This window comes from Aegilops tauschii, chromosome 3 (assembly GCF_002575655.3).
Source record: "Aegilops tauschii subsp. strangulata cultivar AL8/78 chromosome 3, Aet v6.0, whole genome shotgun sequence".
In the NCBI taxonomy this organism is placed as follows: domain Eukaryota; kingdom Viridiplantae; phylum Streptophyta; class Magnoliopsida; order Poales; family Poaceae; genus Aegilops; species Aegilops tauschii.
In genome coordinates, this window is record NC_053037.3 from 266,322,442 (window position 1) to 266,342,198 (window position 19,757).

Here is a 19,757-nt window from a genome sequence, read left to right on the forward strand (position 1 = left end):
GGGTTGCCATAGGCGCACTAGCATGGACATTATGGAATGTGCATAATAAACTTGTGATCGAGCATGTGATTTCTCAGCATGCGACTGATGCTATATACAAATTGTGTGGCTTTCTGCAGCTCTGCCGACCACTTAGCAAGCGGCGACGTCGGGACTACATCGACGTGATCATTGTCGGCCTTCATTCCTCTACAGGATCCCTCGCACCTTCGACTCCTCCACCCCCACCTAAGCTGGATTAGCTAGTCATTTATTTCTAGGGGTTTGTTGTGTTGTACCCCTAGCCAGACTTGTTTTGTTTTTTATGGCACTTGCTTCTTTTCTTTGTCCTTGAACTTATGACGTTGTTGGATGCTTGGTGCGGTTGCTTTATAATATAAAGCGGTGGAAAACGTTTTTCATCATGAATATGCAGTTGGAAGAGTTTGACACGTCGAAAGATGCGCACTAGATTTTCCAGAACATCCTAGGCGCCTAACACTGATGTCATCCTACATATCCTTTTTTTTTTGTGAATGGTCATTCTACATATCACGACCCATGATTAGTTGCAGGCGCAGGGAGGGTTCATCCCGCTTCGCATGTTAGACTATGGTCTGCCTCTCCATGTAAGTCTCCGTGCTCTCATCAGTAGCAGGCTTCTTGTCTGGCTGATCGCCTGATCTCGCTAGCCATTTCTTAAGATGTCATCTCTGGACGCAAATGATGTGTATCCGCAGGAAATACATTCGACCTGAAATATTGGGCAAAGTCCGTGAGACAGCTACAGCAGAAATGTGACAATTTCAAGCTTTATCAAACCCCTAAGCCTAAAAGCTGCTGCACTTTTTAAAATGCTGTGAACTAAACCATCTGCAGGTCGGCTCTAAACTTTAGAATGTTCAAAGAAATCTTTCAAGTAAATATATTTAAAAAAAGTTATTACTAAAGATATTTTACTGAATCCCAATAGGTTAACCAAATCACTAGCCAGCCCATACACTTGCATGGGCTTTCAAAGAGAGAAAGGTTCTGAAAAAAATGTAGTGTTACAAGGAAAACTTGTATGAATTAGATATATAGAAAATACTTACAAATACGCTTTTTGATGACTATAACTAAAACATCTACCAGATTGCCTTGGTTGGCTACAAAGCACCTAGAAAGCAATTAGATTCTTTTGATTAATGACTGATTAAGGTATCGCTGGGTAGCTCAATGGTGGGCATACATGGTTGTTACATCTAGTACCTGAGTTCTAATTTCATCATCCACTTTAAGAATATGTTTCCTTTCCTGTTGGTCTATGTCTAATTACTGATTAGAAGGTTTACATGTAAGTGCACTCTTCCAATTCTGTTAGATACTTGCGACTATATGTATTACAATTACGTGATAGCATGATGACCTGATAGTTGTAAGAATGGTTGCAGCAAAAACTTCAGGCTTTATCATATTGCTATCTGGGGTTAGTTCGGAGACCATATCCCAATTGTTATTGCTTAACTGGAATGCATTCTGTCCAGCATAAAATTTACAGAAAATTTTAAATTAAATCTGCACACATGTATCTTATCTGCAGCCATTTTTTGTGAAAGTCTGTCCAACACACAATAATAGACTTAATTGAAATTGATGCACACTGTTCAACATAACATGTATCTCTATATAGGACTTAATACATCCACAATCCTTCATATGAGATCCAAAACACACATAATGCGGATAGATAATTTTCTAGATACATCTTTTTTGATTAACACGCAAATTTGGAACTATTTTCTCATATAAGATATATAAGATAGTAGCTTTACGAGAGACCCAATTGTTAGATGGACAACACTAGTTAGCAGCACCACACGGTGGTCTTCCATGCGGTGGTTTCCTCCCACTCTCTTACATGCAACTATGACACATAAGCATGACATCAGCGAAAGATTCTTTAAAATCCAAATTTTAAAAAAGTTTTATCTAACAAAACCATTAACCCAAATTTGTAACTATTTTCTCATATAAGATATATAAGATAGTAGCTTTACGAGAGGCCCAATTGTTAGATGGACAACACTAGTTAGCAGCACCACACGGTGGTCTTCCCATGCGATAGTTTCCTCCCACTCTTACATGCAACTATGACACATAAGCATGACATCAGCAAAAGATTCTTTAAAATCCACATTTTTAAAAAGTTTTATCTAACAAAACTGTTAACCCGGTTGATGATCCGCTTTCGTCATTAGCTTCCCCGTGGCGAGCTCTTCAAAATGGATCCCATGTCGGCATATTTCTATAACTTTTGTTTCGTCTTTACTTGTCAGATTACTATCACTTACTTGCATATTATTACCTACTTAGTTGTCAGATTGAATTAACTTTGTTACCAGATTGTTGAACGCCGAAAAGATATCGACTAAAAGGTGCAGCACAAGGGTCCGGCGGCGCGGATCTGCCGCCGGGAGGTTGCGCGGTGAGGAGCTGCTGCTAGGGCGGCATGGTGGAGCGACTTTGCTGTGAGGGTGCAGGAGCGCGCCGGAGGCCGCTCGATCTTCTCCGTTCTCCGGCGGGCGCGTGGGGGCTTGGTCACAGCTGGGAACCGAGGTGGTTCATGGCCTCGGGCGGCATTTCTCTAGTCCCTGTTGGCATGGTGCTCGACAAGGATTGGTGTTCATGTTGCGTCCGGTGATCCAACTTTCGGTCGGCGGTTGGCAGATCCAGCAGCTGGTGCTGGTCGGTGGCCTTCGCAAGGTGCGGTTGGCTACTTCGACGATGGGTTTTTTCGACTGCGAGCTGGCTCAATGGTGGTGCTAGGTGGGCGCCGCCATGAGATGATGTGCGGATGAGGTGGTGTTGGGTGCTTGGGTGAAAACCCTGCCTCGGTCGTGGCCGTGACTAGCGATGGGGGCGGTCATGGCCGTCGCTTACATTCTAGTAGGCATCGTTGTTTTGCTGCCATACCCCTCCCGTATGGATCGCTGCAGCTCCGGGGACAACCGTTGATCTTGTTTGATCGGGACGAGGATGGCGCCTTGGTGTTGTATTCCCCCATGGGGGCTTCGTCTTTGGAGCTGGGTACTGGCATGCGGGACCAGTGGAAGACGGCAGTTCTGGTGTCGAGGCTTCTGTGGCAACGATGATGAGGGAGCAATGTTGGAGACATGGTTATGGTTGAGGTAGTCGGCTCTTTTCCGGCGTGTTCGCACGATTGCCTCGCCCGGTTTGTTGTTGCGAAGTCGAAGCTGCGGTGGCGGGTCCCGGTGGCCTACGATAACGGGCAGCAGGTGGTTCGTTCGTTGATCTTCTACAGCGCCAGTCATGCCTAGTTCTTCGTGGTTCTCCTTCAGAGTCGGAGCTGTGTTGTCTGGTCGCAGGTGGCCGTGTTCTGGCGCGGATCTTCATGCATCTTCACACAGCTTCTACAATGTGGGTCGGGTCGACGATCACCTAAGGCGAAGTTGGACTCTTTTGCTCAGGGTTTATGGATGGCGATGACGCTTCTAGTGGAGGGATGATGACGATGACGCCTATATGTTGTCTCGACGAGGCCCCGTCGGAGTGGTGTGCGTGGTGTATCTTATGCGTGTCGCTCAGCGGTGGTGATGGCTTTTGCCCGGTTCTCCATAATTAACTAGGCAATCTGGTTTTCACTCGGGTTTCCCCAATTACCGAACAACTCTTTTCTTCCTAATGAATGCTGCCATTTCGAAAGAAAAAAAAGAACCTGCCCAGAGCTTCCGACCCCGCCAGTGTGTAGTGACTTTGGGCCCATGGCCAATGTATCTTCCCTGCCCACTTACCCCTTCATGGGTGGACCTATATATACCTTTCCCCCTCCTCCAATCTAGGGCTAGCAAAGTAGAACTAGACATTAGAGCCTTGTGGGATTCCTCCATTGTGGAGATAACTCCTCTCATGGAGAAGAAGGCCTTCTCTTGAGGGGAAGACTCCATAGGAGTATCAAGACCTCCACTTGTGGAGAAGTCCGTTGAAGCGTCAAGTTCTCCTTGTCCTCGGACTTGGGGAAGCACCCTAGCTTGTTGTTAGAGTTGTGTCGAATATTATTGTACAAGGTAGGTTACAGTTGGACTTGTAGTTGTATTGTGTAGATAGGATATGAAGTCGTGTCCAAGTAGGACACTTGTATCCTAGGCCTCTCATATATAGCGGGGGTAGACACACGATGTAACCTATGCCAACATAATAGCACAGGCACGCGAGGGGAGCTGGTGGTGTGTGCCGGCGCCCGGGCGGCCGAAGGTGCAGTATTGTCGCGGTGTCATGGGGAGGAGCGCCCGTAGTCAAGCCCCGGGGATGTAGCCATGATGGTGAACCTCGTTAACAAATCTTGGTGTCATGCTCATGTGATTGCTTGGTCCTCGAATGATCGACGGCATGCCTCGGATTTATTTTAACAAGTGGTATCAGAGCAAGGTTACGAGGAGGCTGCGGATCGTTGTTCTAGAGGAAGCGACGAAGACCAGCGGATGGTCATGGTGAACGTGCGGGTTTGCACGATTTCAGGAGGACCTCGGCAACGTTTGGAGATCGCCGCGTATGAAGCGATTGAAAGCGGTGGCGACGGGATCACGCAAGTTTTCGACGGAATCGGCTACAGCTGGAGTCCACTAGATTTGACCGGGTCGATCGAAGTTGGCGACGCTCACGGATTGGCTGCAGTGACACACGGCGTGGCATCGCAAGGCCACATGCCCAGGTGGCGTGTGTAGGCATGACCCAGGCGAGGCATGGCCCAGGAGCCAGGGTTGGTGCGCGTGCGAGGTGGCAGTAGTGGGGCTGACAAGATGGCTCATCGCTGCCTGCAGGCCGAAGCGCTGGACGCAAGCGAGTCAAGGGAGCTGCTGCTGGCCGAGGCATGCGTTGCTGTTCAAATAGATGGCAAAGGGCACGTGATTTGTTTGTGAAAAAAAGAGCTACGCAACGGAGACTGGTGCTATCCATCGGAGGGAAAGATAGGGAAAGCTAATTGACCTAAAACCTACAGGAGCACGTGGTGGTGGAGTTTTGGATATTTCATTGATCTTCACACTGAAGTGCACGGGAAGGCCGTGGTGAACTTTGGCTTTTATTTCTTTTGTACATGCTTGTGTACGAGGATGGTAGCATGAGGGTCTGTGGTGCATGGCGAGGATGGCGATGTGCATATAAGGCTCGGAGGAGTCTGGAGCGCGTCGTGACAGGATCTTGTAAACACAGGGCGTCAAGGCGCATAGTTGTGCGAGGCGGACACGACGCAGGGTGGAGCATGGTTGCAGTCGGATAATTCGGCTGGGTCGGACTGGATTGTCTGATGGACTGACATGGATGTTGCTCAAAGCAGAAGACAGCGGTGATTTCAGCGACGACGACATAGGAGCATGATGCTGATGGTGGTCGACTTCTACGGCGTGGAAACACGTGGTGCAGGCCTGAGGGCTTGTGCAGCTTCGACAAGACTATGGTGCATGGTTGATTCAAGGCAATGCACACATGAGAGCTTGAAGTCGACGGGGCGCGGGGTAGCATAGCGCAGCTACATGGAGTCATGTTGAAGGTGGAGCTGCAGTCTAATGGAAGATTTCACTCTGTGCTGATGGAGGGGCTACGGTGTAAGATATCACTCGGCATCGGTCGGTGATGATCAGTGGTTCTCTGCAGTGAGGGTTGTGGCAGTGTGGGCTAGCTACCCGGGAGACTCGACCGGGACAGCAGAGGCTCGACTGCTTGATAGCGGCGAGGCGTGCGGTAAGCACGGGACACAGCGATAGGCCAAGGCACTGGTGGTCAGACAAATTGTGCAGGGGGTGCTGAAGCAGTGTTGACGAGTATCGGATTCAAGTTGGTGACTGGATCTATCGGTGCCTGAAGATGGAAAGGAGTTGACCATGGAGAATCTGAGAAAGTGGCGCAGAGTCTGAAATTGTCAAAAGCTGAGAGAGTACATGGCCCTATATTCTGTTGTGTTCAATGCACATGGCAAAGTGCGGATGACAAGGCAGAAGGAGGCGGAGTGCTAGAGCGGTGGGACATGTCAGAGACAATCCGGAAGAAGGGTGAGACAACTGCGAATTTGACTCAGGGTGACACAGGGCGACGATGAAATTCCTTCAAGTTTCGGACAGACGGTCAAGAAAGGGCGGTTGTTGAGTTCAGGTAACTCTTATATGTGGCGTCCAATATGTGAGTTGTTCATTTTCACGCAGGTCAATGATCGGTGTGTGATGGCGTTGAATGGATTCTTCGGAAGTTGGGAGCACAACATAGAGTAATGAGGAACTTAATTTTGCTTGAGTGTTGACTGAAGAAGACGAGAATGGACTACAGTTGCAGGTGGAGTCACATGGAGTTTGGGAGTAGCAACGAGGCTCATGGTGTATCTGTTGATGCTCAAAAGTGGCACAATCGTAAAAGTTGCTTTAAGCTATGTCAATATTAATTCAAACTTATGATTGGAAGTTACCATGGGATGACTTTCTTCGAGAAGATCTAGATGGATATGAAAGTGGTGTAAGACGGAGCTCGGATGCAAAAGTTGTGGCAAGTTCAGAGATGCTCATGGTGACACCAGATTAAAGAATAGCTTGAAACCCAATTAAGATGGCTTCAAATGGAAGAAGTTTTAACATGAAAATTGTGCACCTCGTCGAAACAGTTGATTTTGATATAAAAAACGTCTCAATCGGAGGTCCTATGCAAAAGTTAGAACCGAAAATGCGCGGTTGCATCAGGATGGCCAGACACTCCGGGAATGATCATCCAGGTTTTGGATTTCTCCGAGAATGGCCGGACACTCCGGGGATGTTAGTCCGGGTTTTGGATTTTTCTGCCGCAAGTTGCAAAAACCGTTTTGGAAAGTTGCATTCCGAGTTAGACCCAAACTAGGATTTTGAACGTGAATTCTAACCTTTCCTTGCCCGGAAAGTCCATCCGCCTCTTATATACCTAAGGGGTGACGACCGATTGAACAACAACACACAATCGCAAACACATCTACAGCTTTTCATCTATGTCTTGTCCTTCCCTCGTTCTTGCTCCCTCGTTCTTCGTCGTTCTTCGTGTTGGAGAGCTGCGAACCGCGAGGCTCTAGGGGCGGCTTGACCGACCTAGGGCAGCCCATAGCCGCCGCACTCCCCGACGGGGTCCCTCCCGGGAGTGTAGGGTTTCGGGTCCTCAAAAGCTCTCGCCGGTCGACTTGCGAATCGTGCTTCCGGTGAGACTCCTTCGATGTGAGCTGCGGTGCACCACTCCCGGCGTCGAGGGTACACGTGGCGTGTTCGTGTGCGAACACACTTTTTGGCGACTCCGCTGGGGACTGAAGATCAATCATCATCATCCATCATGTCTGGCAACGACAAGATTCCCAAGCCCTCGGAAATCAACGCCGATAACATAATCAAGCCCAATTTTGAGGAGTTATCGAAGGAACATCGCCAAGCTTATGAGGAGTACAAGAAGGCGCGTGAAGAGAAGGAGATGCAGGAGTTCCTTGCTAAGTTCAAGAAGGATCGCCAAGGCAATATCACTCCGGTTGGAGATATCAAGTTTCCTCCTCTTCATGATGAACAGGTTAGACCCTCTGTAAGTAATACCTTCTCTCCCGAGGTATGGGCTGAAATTGATAGTCGCATTACTGATAGCAATAATCTTTTATACCAAATGTTCTTGGAAAATAGTAATGCTAAAAATAGTATGCCTCAATCAACTAGTGGTAATGTTGGTGTGCCTGTTACCGCAGAAATCCCTAGTCCAACTTTACCTATTTCATCGGCGCCTCCCGTGCTGATGAATTTTTATCCTAGCCCCACAAATCAAATTGTTGCTGCACCCATTAATCCTATCATGAGTATGCCAAGTTCGGTGGTGACGCCGAACCAAACCTTACCTATAAGAGCAAACACTGTTAGATCACTGCCGAATTACAATTCGGCATACATGCCACAATTCACACCTGCAACTACTAACCCTACTCCTATGCTACTGCCACAAGCTTCATCGTCCACTGTGGATGATGGTCTAGCTAATCTTAGAGAGGAGATGGCTAAGATGCTCTGAAAGAATTTTGGAGTTGAGTTACCAAGGAACCGTATTTACCAAAAGCCATATCCAGAATACTTTGATGCAATTCAATGCCCTCCGGGATATAAAATTCCAGATTTTGTTAAGTTTAATGGAGAGGGCACAAAAACCATCTGGGAGCATGTTAGTCAGTACTTGGCACAATTAGGTGAGGCAAGTTCACGAGATGAGTGGAGAGTACGTTATTTTCCTTTATCTTTAACCGGTACTGCTTTCTCGTGGTTTTCTGCGTTACCACCCGGTTCTATTACTACATGGTTTCACTTGGAACAAAAGTTTCATGATCATTTTTATAGTGGTGATAATGAGCTTGTTGTCACATCTTACATCGGTTAGACAAAAGCATGATGAATCGGTCTCCGATTACGTCAAGAGATTTAGAGATAGAAAAAACCGGTGCTATAGTTTGGTGATAACCGAGAGAGATTTGGCTGATCTTGTGCTTAGTGGTTTGAGAACTCACATTAGAGAAAGGCTAGAAGGACATGAGTTTTTAAATATCAACCAAGTCTTGCGAAGGGCTTTGCTCAAGAAAGCCGAAGCAAAGATCTTAAAGAGGTGCATAGATATAAAACTGATCGTCCTAAGATGAATATGGTTGAGTATGATAGTGACCACTCGGACGACGAGGGTGATATTTATGCTGCTGAATTTGTTTGGCCATCTAAGGCCAAACCATTTACTTGCAATGATTTAAAGCCGGTTCATAAGAATCGTGATGAAGAGATGAAATTTACTTTCAACATTGCTAAGTGTGATAGAATATTTGATGCTTTATTGCAAGCGAAGATTATTAGAATATCTCATACTTTGCCGTCGTTTGAAGAGCTAAAACGGCGTGTGTCGTGGTTTTGTCACGGCAGATGTCCCAAAGGAAGGACTTAGTCGTGGAGCCATCGCGACGGGTTAGCTTAAAGGAGTTTAAAGCACACAAAGGACGCAGAGAGTTTATACTGGTTCGGCCCCTTGCGGTGAAGGTAAAGGCCTAATCCAGTTGTTGTGGAATTGCTAGGGTTTCGATGACCAGGGAGCGAATTCACTATGCCTGGCTCTCGAGTTGTTGTTTGTTGTTCCTAAACCGCTGCCGGGTCGTCCCCTTATATACATGGGTTGACGCCCGTCCGTTTACAGGGTCCCGAGGCCGGCTCATAAACGTGTCCGGCTCGGTCTCTGCTCTTTCTATCTTACAACACAAGTTTACATATCAATGTCGGTTTACGTCTATAGACCTTAAACCGTCTTTGGGCCCTGGGCCTTCATAAAGCACCACCGTCTGTCTTCATGGGCTTCAGGTATAGTGAACCATTATGGGGATAACCCGGCCTCTCCTGGCCGGTTTACGCCCAGTAGTAATATCCCCAACATTAGGCCCCAGATTGATTTGAACTGGTTCATGTCAATCTTCAACACATCATCATCTTCACAGAAATCTTGTAAACCGCCATGATGTCATCTTCCAGAATCGTGATAAACCGCCATGACGTCACCTGCTATTAAAAATTGCATATAGCTCACCTTCCTTAATGAGCCTCCGACAATCGAGGCGACAGCTCTGCCGTATATCTAACTTTTGGGCTCCTCGATTCTCGCGCCTGTCACTTATCCCTTTGCCTTTATAAATAGGACCAGGGGGTCTTTCCATTCCCCCCCCCCCCCCCCCCGTGCCTCTTTGCATCGTCTTCTTCCTCGCGCCGACCGAACCTTCGAGCTCTGTCGCCGCCATCGATCTTCGCATCTGCCTCAACAACGGCCGTTGCATCAACCTGATCGTACCAGAAAGCCGCGGCGCCTCTCCGCTGTTCTTTTGACATTGGTAAATCTTCTACCCTAGATCTTATCATTAGGGTTTGTACTTATCGGAGTTCTTCGTAGTTCTTGGAGCCGTTCTTCCTTGTTCCTCTTCAGTAGTACAAATAGCGAGTTAGATCTGATTTTCCAGTGCCTTTGTAATTAAAACTCCTTTTCCTCACTAGAACGTCTGCTTTGGGTAGAAAAACTCATCTGGAACTATTAAACTGCTTAAGCACCTGCGCTTTAGGTCAGAATATATTTTGATTTTCCAACGCACTGCAGATCTGAAATTACCATGCCAAGCTGTGAAACTTGTTTTTCCTTCACTTATGCATCTTAGATCTGTATCTTCAATACTAGAATAGGCGGTTTAATCTCATAGAAAAATGACGACCCGGCAGGTACCATTAGTCCCCTGTTGAACCGCCAAGCCGCTTTATCTTTGCACATCTCCCATGTCTGATTCCGGTTTAACAATATGTACATATTTATGTCTTCTTCTGCTCTTGCACCGCTTTATACTTGTCCATCATAAACCTTAAACCGGCAATAACTATGTTTCAGCTTTCCATTGAAATGGCCAAACAAGTCTATGAGTGCAACTGGGTTCCTTCTGGGTCACTGAAGAACAATTAGACAGATGTGTCGCAACTGGCGCTTTAGCCAAGAAAGAGGTCATCCACTGGAGGGCCCCTGGTCCGGAAAATCCTCCTGAACCGAACCGAAAGACGGAGAAGTAGCTGTTTTTGTTGACCATCTGGGTCGAGGTTTTAGCCCTCCCAGTTCAAAGTTTTTCCGAGATGTGCTTGCCAGTTTTCAGCTCCACCCTCAAGACATCGGTCCAAACTCTGTGTCCAACGTCTGCCATTTCCAAGTCTTTTGCGAGGCTTATCTTCAAGAGGAACCCACAGTTGAATTGTTTAGGAATTTCTTCTATTTAAACCGTCGCACAGAGTTCACAGATGGACCCAACACTGAACTCGGTGGAATGGCGATTCAAAAAAGGAAGGATGTCAGCTTCCCTCACGCCAAGCTTCACAGTCACCCTAAGGAGTGGAACCAGACCTGGTTTTATTGCAAAGACACATCTCCAACTGACGAAAATCCTTTGCCGGGCTACCGCCCTCACCGTCTTAGCAATACACATCCCTTTCCTCAGAGACTAACTGCAAAGGAGAGGTCCAACTATGCTCCACAACTGTTAAAGGTTAGAGCCTTCATGGCAAACGGTTTAACAGGTGTTGACTTTGCTCGTTGTTGGATAACTTGGAGCATACTGCCCTTAAGCCGACGCCCCGGTTTAATGTGTGAATACACCAGGAGTTTGAAGGACCCTCAACGACACATTGATATTCAGCTTACAGATGTTGAAGTTACTGAGGCTGTGAAGAAGATGCTGAATGAACCGGAGGTTGTCTGTAGCCAGACCGGATTAAGTCCTTTCTGTGTTTCTAACAAACCGCCAACTGTAAGGATCACATAACTTTTTTGTTCTAACTTGCTTCTTTCAAATATTCTCTCAAAATTTTGTCCATCTTTGACAGGGCGATGATCCGTTCTGGAAGAAAAAACCACAGGATAAACCAGCAAAACCACAAGATAAACCGGCTAAGCCACTTCGCCAGAAGACCAAGGTTGTTAAAAAACCTGCCAAGAAGAGGACCACTGCGTCTTCCGAGCCAAATGCTGATGCCGATTTGGCTAATCCGGACTCAGAGGTAGAACTTGACTCTCTTGGTTCATTTTTCATACATCTCATTGACAATGACCCTTATCAGGACGATGCCGAAGGCAGCCAAGCTGATGATGTAGAGGTAATTATCCTTTCCTCCGGTTCTGATCCTCTGCCAACACCGAAAATCCGTCGAGCAAACCGGAAAGTAAAATTTTCTCACCCCCTTGCTCACTTGGACCCAAACTTTCTTTTGAAGACGCAGCAACACGAAGCCCGCCGCACAACCCGGCATAGTGGACAGGTAGTCACCTCAGCCGGTTTACCAAATACTCCAGTCCGGAAACGTCAATCAGAGGTCTCTTACATTCCTGACACTTCTTGTCCCAAGGCGGGTTGTTTCCGTCAGCCTCTTAATTCGTCTGATTCAAATTATCAAGGCACGCCTCACTCATCCTCTGGCGAGTCAACGGCCACACAACTTCCAGCCCTCAAGACAGTTCCTGGGTGAGCTATGCCCTTGATTTTATCCTTGATGTGTTATTTTTATATCTGTTCTTCTCAACGGCCATACTGTACTGATCTTTTATATCTGTTCTTCTCAGTGCTAAACCCAGACCCAGTAAGAAGGCCTGGTTAAATAAACCGGCTAACGACAATACAGCTGTTGAACCGGAGAAGACTCCAGATCTGGAAGATACCAACGCTGACGCCATACTTAATGACCCGCCGTCGCAGGATCATGACTTTGTTGCTGATCAAGTGGAAATTGATCCAATGAGTCAGTCCGATAAACCGACTAGTCCAGTCCGCGACACTGATAAACCGGCAAGTCCAGCTGAAGCCGCTGACAAACCATCGACTCCCGTGAAGGCCGCTGATGGTGAAGAAGATGATATTATGATTACTGGCATTGGCCACACCACTCCTGGCAATCCTGTCGCTTTATCAAAGCATACTGCCAAGGACGGGCTTTCTGCTATCGGCAAAGGCAAGTGGAATGCCGATTTATCAAGCCATGCCCACCTCAGCGCTCAAGACATTCATTCTGGCTTCTTGAACCGTCTGTATACAAGTCGTGACTATGAAGCTGGTTTGGTAAATCTGATAAAGGAGCGATATGAGGTAACCGCATAACTGCTTCTCTCTTATGTCCAATTCAAATATCAAACTCCAGTAGCCCCCAAGTGCCGGTTTATGATACTCATCTGAACTGGTACTTTGTAATATCTTGACTTTGCATTTTTAGCCTCCAAGGGTCGGGTTATCTTTTTAAGATGAACCGGTACTTTTATAATACTGTAATTTTCGCCAGTGTAGTCCCCAAGGTCCGGTTTAACTTATAAAGATGAACCGGAACTTTTAGAAGGATACCCATAATGTTACTTTGAGCAAACATACATTAGCCCCCAAGTGCCAAGAGTAATACTTGTATTGTGCTTGGGACTTGTAGAAATTTCCGAGAACAAGCAAATATCATTAGCCCCCAAGTATCAGGTGCATAACTTGTTATGTGCTTGGTACTTCAAATATGTACCGTCAACTCATGATATATCTGTCTCTTGTAGGCTGAACTGAGCAAAAAGGAAACTCAAACCGCCGATCTGCAAGGAAACATCAAGTCCCAGCAAGCCGAAACCTCCAAGGCCAAGGATGAGCTGACCAGCGCTTTAGCCGCTATGAAAAAACTGAAGGAGAGTTTCAATAAGGAGCGGGCGGATTGGGACACAGAAAAATCTGCTTTGCAAAAAAGAGCCGAGGACGCAGAAGCAGCTCTTAAACCGGTAGTAGATGAGCTGACTGGCGTAAAGCGGCAGATACATGCCATGACGGCTGCTGTGTTTGGTAAACATCCTTGCTTCACACTTTCAACATATCTTCCCATATTTGCCGGTTTACTGATGGTTGTAAATATGCAGGGACTCGCATTAGTCATCTGGGCTCTGACGTACAGAAAAAGCTGAAGGCTGCCTATGCTCTTATAGAGCAGTTATATACCGGCGCGCAACGGATCATCTGTACCGCTTCACACAACAAACCTCCTCCCACTTTAATCAAGGAAACCTTAGAAAGGTTGTCTATGCTGCCTACCCGGGTAGAAGAGCTAAAGAGGTCTGCTGCAAGGGCGGGTGCTCTGACCGCACTAACCCGGGCAAAAGCATGGGTGCCTGACCTTGATCCGGTGGAAGTGGCTAAAGGCTATCCCAGCTTAAAAGAAGATGGATCCGAATTTGGCAATGATGACCTCCGAGACATAAACCGGGAAGTACGTCCACTGGCTTGTCAACTGGCTGAAGAGGCCGATCTCTCATATTACCAGGCGAGTTATGACGACAAAAACAAACGGGTTGCTGCACCAACCCCTGAAGCGCAAAATCTTATCCCGCCAATCCGCAAGCACACCTATGCCCCTGACATTAAACCGTCCACCCTTATAAGCAATGAATCTGTATTCCAAGCCCTAACTGGGATCGACTGGGCAACCATTGACTTCCAGCCACTGGGTAGAGAGGAAGATGATGAACCGGTGCAAGGTGATCCGCAAGCGTCAAGTCAAGCTGGTGAGGAATCATGATCCAGTGGCCGGTTTAGCCTTCCACGTGCTGCAATGCTTGTCGAGAAACAATTATCCTTTTGGGCACTGAAACGCCTTGTAATAGGCTAGTTAAAATACTTGGTTTGCTATGCCATCGTGCATATTTATTTATGCCTGACACTTGTTAATCCGCCATGCTTAAGACATTTGATGTTCATAATCCGTAGCGATTTATTCAAACTATTCCTGCACAAAAAGATAATCAAATATGAAAATAATTGATACCTGTGACCTTGAGTCATAATGTTGGCTGACCAATTTTTGTAATGAGGGTAATAACCCTAATCTTCTATCATATTGTGCCGGTTTATGATAAAACCGTTCCGGGTTATGATAAACACCCGTTTATTCATATTCAATTCTGGCGACTTATAGTCAAAACCAGACCGGGTTAATAATCTCCGGATTACGACTGATCAGATACTGACAACTTGTAGTTGAAAGCCAAGCCGGGTTTAATGAACGCCGGTTTATCAGAACATTATAAATGTCATCAAAAGAGAAAAAACTTGGCAAATAAAAGCATACGAAAAAAACTTGTAGTCGAGGCTTTTCACGGGCTGCCAGGCCCCAAATTCGAGGCTTTTCATGGGCTGCCAGGCCACTGAGTTAAACCATTTCACAAAGCCTTTTAAGATGGTCCTCAATCCTTAACCAATCGTCGTTTTAACTTTGACAAGTTCAGGGTCTTATCATATTGACTTTTCGAAGTTCGCCGGGTCATACCAGGTTTACCTAGACGGAGTGACTTACATAAAAAAGGCAGGCTAACACGGGGTTTTAGGTGTATACACCAGGATTCCAAGCCGTGGCTTGATAGCCTATTACAAGTGTAGATTCTTTGTTCATTGCGATAGCAAAGAATCCCCAAGCAATATTTTGAGCTATGCTCAATGGGTGCCTATGTTTGAGTTGTTCTTTTGCAACACTCTCTTTGGCCCCGAAGTAATTTGGCTTTGAGCCGATCAAGAGGTGTGACTATGGTTCGAATACGACCAAGCCCCCAAGTGATTTTTCTGGTGGCTTTGCGCCGATCAAGAGGTGTAGCTATGGTTCCAATACAACCAAGCCCCCAAGTGATTTGTATATAAAGCTTTATAAGCTGAGTCAAGGTGTAAACCGGACGCCGCTTTATGAACAGAAGCCCCCATGCAACCACACATGAATAAGAAAAACAACAGATACCCCGCTTTAGCTGAGGCTCCGGTTTATTATATTGATCATAATATATACATTGTCATAACTATGTACATAAGCAGAGCCTATGGCTCACGTATAGTAAGGCCGAAGATGAGCGGCCGGTGGGTCTCCTCCTCCGATTTACGTGAGTCTTTGCGCTCTCGAACATCAATAAGATAGTATGACCCGTTATGCAGATTCTTGCTGACCACAAAAGGTCCTTCCCAAGGCAGGGATAACTTGTGCATATCAGTCTAATCCTGAATGAGTCGGAGCACCAGATCGCCTTCTTGAAAAGTTCTGGTTCTAACCCGGCGGCTGTGATAACGACGCAGATCTTGCTGATAAATCGCCGAACGGGCTGCTGCAATGTCACGCTCCTCGTCCAACAGGTCAAGTGCTTCCTGTCGTGCCTTCTCATTGTCAGCTTCAACATATGCCGCCACACGAGGCGAGTCATGACGGATGTCACTAGGGAGAACCGCCTCCGCTCCATAAACCATGAAAAAAGGTGTATAACCCGTGGATCTGTTGGGCGTGATATTGATGCTCCATAACACAGAAGGTAACTCCTCCACCCAACAACCCGGCGTCCGTTGCAAAGGAACCATAAGCCGGGGCTTGATGCCTCTCAAGATCTCTTGATTGGCTCTCTCTACCTGACCATTAGACTTGGGGTGAGCCACTGATGATACGTCAACCGGATGTGCTCACGTTGACAGAACTCCATAGCACCTTTGGACAGATTGGTACCATTATCAGTTATAATGCTATGTGAAAAGCCAAACCGAAAAATCACCTTTTTGATGAATTGAACCGCCGTAGCTGCATCACATTTACTGACTGGTTCTGCCTCCACCCACTTAGTGAACTTATCAACCGCCACCAGAAGGTGGGTCTTCTTGTCCTTGGATCTCTTAAAGGGCCCAACCATATCTAGCCCCCAAGTCGCAAACGGCCAAGTGATTGGAATCATCCTCAACTCTTGAGCCGGTACATGAGTGCGTCGTGAGAATTTTTGACATCCATCACACCTTTTGACCAAGTCCTCAGCATCAGCATGAGCCGTCAGCCAATAGAAACCGTGACGAAACGCCTTAGCTACCAGAGATTTTGAACCGGCGTGGTGACAACAATCTCCTTCGTGGATCTCACGCAAAATTTCACGGCCTTCTTCAGGAGATACACAACGCTGAAATGCCTCTGTCACACTGCAATGATGTAACTCTCCATTGATAATAGTCATGGACTTGGACCGCCGGATTATCTGCCTGGCCGAAGTTTCATCCTCTGGTAACTCGCCCCGGTTCATATACGCCAAATATGGAACCGTCCAATCCGGGATAACATGAAGAGCCGCCACCAACTGAGCCTCCGGATCAGGAACAGCCAAATCCTCTTCGCCAGGGAGCTTGACGGACGGATTATGCAGCACATCCAGGAAGACATTGTGTGGAACCGGTTTACGTTGGGAACCCAAACGGCTTAAAGCGTCCGCCGCTTCATTCTTTCGCCAGTCCACATGATCGACCTGATAACCTTTGAAGTGACCTGCAACAATATCCACCTCTCGACTATATGCTGCCATGAGTGGGTCCTTGGAATCCCAAGTACCAGATACTTGTTGAGCCATCAGGTCCGAGTACCGAAGCACTTAACGCGGCTTAGATTCATCTCTTTAGCCATCCGAAGACCATGAAGTAAAGCCTCATATTCAGCTGCATTGTTAGTGCAAGGGAACATTAAACGGAGAACATAACAAAACTTATCACCTCGTGGGGAAGTTAATACGACTCCAGCCCCTGAGCCCTCCAATTGCCTGGACCCATCAAAATGAATAGTCCAATAAGTATGATCCGGCTTCTCTTTTGGCGCCTGTAATTCTGTCTAGTCATTGATGAAATTCACAAGTGCATGAGATTTGATCGCCGTCCGGGGCATATATTTTAACCCGTGAGGCCCAAGCTCAATAGCCCACTTAGCAATCCGGCCAGTTGCTTCCCTGTTTTGAATTATATCCCCCAAAGGAGCAGAGCTGACCACAGTGATGGGATGACCTTGAAAATATTGCTTAAGCTTCCGGCTTGCCATAAAAACTCCATACACCAGCTTCTGCCAATGTGGGTACCTTTGCTTGGACTCAATAAGTACCTCACTGATATAATAAACCGGCCGTTGAACCAGATACTCCTTTCCGGTCTGCTTGCGCTCCACCACAATAGCCACGCTAACAGCCCGGGCGTTAGCGGCCACATATAGCAACAATGGCTCTTTATCAACAGGAGCAGCAAGAACCGGCGGATTAGCCAGCTGCCGCTTTAAGTCCTCAAATGCTTCATTGGCAGCGTCACTCCAGACGAAGTCATCCGTTTTCTTCAGCATCTGATATAAAGGGATGGCCTTCTCACCAAGACGACTGACAAACCGGCTCAAGGCGGCAATCCGGCCTGCCAGGCGTTGAACATCATTGATACACTTCGGTTTAGCCAACGAAGTTATAGCCTTGAAGCTTCAATGCCCCTGTTAGACATCAGAAAGCCCAAGAGTTTGCCTGTCGGTACACCAAAAACACACTTGGCCGGATTAAGCATCATTTTATAAACCCGGAGGTTATCAAAGGTCTCCTTCAAGTCATCTATCAATGTCTCCTCCTTCCTGGATTTCACCACAATATCATCCACATAAGCATGAACATTGCGGCCGATCTGATCATAAAGACAATTCTGCACACAGCGCTGATAAGTCGCCTGGGCACTCTTGAGCCCAAAAGGCATAGACACATAGCAGAAGGCTCCAAAAGGAGTTATAAACGCTGTCTTCTCCTGGTCCTTAACTGCCATTTTGATCTGATGGTAACCAGAATACGCATCCAAAAAGCTCAAACGCTCACAACCCGCCGTAGCATCAATGATTTGATCAATACGAGGGAGAGCAAAAGGATCTGCCGGACAAGCCTTGTTCAAATCTGTGTAGTCCACACACATACGCCAAGTGCCGTTCTTCTTTAGCACCAGCACCGGATTAGCCAACCATTCAGGATGAAATACTTCAACGATGAACCCAGCCGCCAAGAGCCTGGCTACTTCCTCACCAATAGCCTTGCGTCTTTCTTCATTGAACCGGCGAAGAAATTGCTTGACCGGTTTATACTTGGGATCAACATTGAGAGTGTGCTCAGCGAGTTCTCTCGGTACACCTGGCATGTCAGAAGGCTTCCACGCAAAGATGACCCGATTCTCATGGATAAACTCGATGAGCGCGCTTTCTTATTTCGGATCCAAGTTAGCGCTGATGCTAAACTGCTTGGATGAGTCGCCTGGAACAAAATCAACCAGCTTAGTCTCATCAGCCGTTTTAAACTTCAAGGCCGGATCATGCTCTGTAGTTGGCTTTTTCAAAGAAGTCATATCTGCCGGATCTACATTGTCCTTGTAAAACTTCAACTCCTCTGTTGCACAAACCGACTCAGCATATGTTGCATCACCTTCTTCACATTCCAAGGCGATCTTACGGCTTCCATGAACCGTGAAGGTACCCTTATGACCCGGCATCTTGAGCTGCAGATATACATAACAGGGCCTTGCCATGAACTTGGCATAAGCCGGCCGTCCAAACAAGGCATGATACGGGCTTTTAATTTTCACCACCTCGAAGGTCAATGTCTCCGACCTTGAATCATGCTCATCACCAAAAGCAACCTCCAGAGCTATCTTACCAACGGGATACGCCGATTTACCAGGCACCACGCCATGGAAGACCGTGTTGGACGGTTTAAGATTCTTATCTGTTAACCCCATGCGACGGAAAGTTTCATAATAAAGGATATTGATACTACTCCCTCCATCCATGAGTACCTTGGTGAACTTATATCCGCCTACCTGAGGCGCCACCACCAATGCCAGATGACCCGGATTATCAACCCGGGGCGGATGATCCTCCCTACTCTACACGATCGGCTGCTCAGACCAGCGTAAGTAACGGGGCACCGCCGGTTCAACGGAATTCACTGCCCTTTTATGAAGCTTCTGATCACGCTTGGACAGGCTAGTGGTGAAGACATGATATTGTCCACTGTTCAACTGCTTCGGGTTGCTCTAGTAACCCGACTGCTGCTGTTGCTGCTGATTGCCCTGATGATTATAACCACCTTGACTGCCATGATTGCCTTGATTGCTATGTCCGCTCTGATTACCATGAAAACCTGAACTGGAACTGCCTCCACCGTAACCCGGCCCATGAGATCCAGGGCCTGAACCACCGCCCGGTTCGTGATCATACCGAAAAAAGTCGGAATTTTTAAACTCCTGCATGATATAACAATCTTTCCAGAGGTGCGTGGACGGTTTGTCCTGCGTCCCGTGCTTTGGGCAAGGCTGGTTTAACAGATAAGACAGGCGCTCCGGATTAGGACTTGGTCCTCCGCCACGCTGGGGCGGTTTACCCTTACACCGCTGACCTTTGTCCTGTGTG

General features: G+C 47.1%; 1 protein-coding gene across 2 annotated transcripts in view; it reads right to left on the minus strand.

Annotated features, from left to right (window-relative positions):
- Positions 1-368: 368 nt before the first annotated feature.
- LOC109739944 (protein REPRESSOR OF VERNALIZATION 1) overlaps positions 369-19,757 on the minus strand; it is a 59,050-nt gene continuing 39,661 nt past the window's right edge. The window contains exons 8-9 of one of the 2 annotated variants that reach the window (XR_005772791.3): positions 7,730-7,855; positions 369-733 (exon numbers count right to left, since the gene is read on the minus strand). Coding sequence is in view for 1 of the 2 variants with exons in the window: in XM_020299006.4 (XP_020154595.2) it covers positions 668-733 (66 nt within the window). In the remaining variant the exon portion in view is untranslated. The remainder of the gene's footprint in view (positions 734-7,729; positions 7,856-19,757) is intronic. The other variant, XM_020299006.4, reaches the window with a different exon arrangement.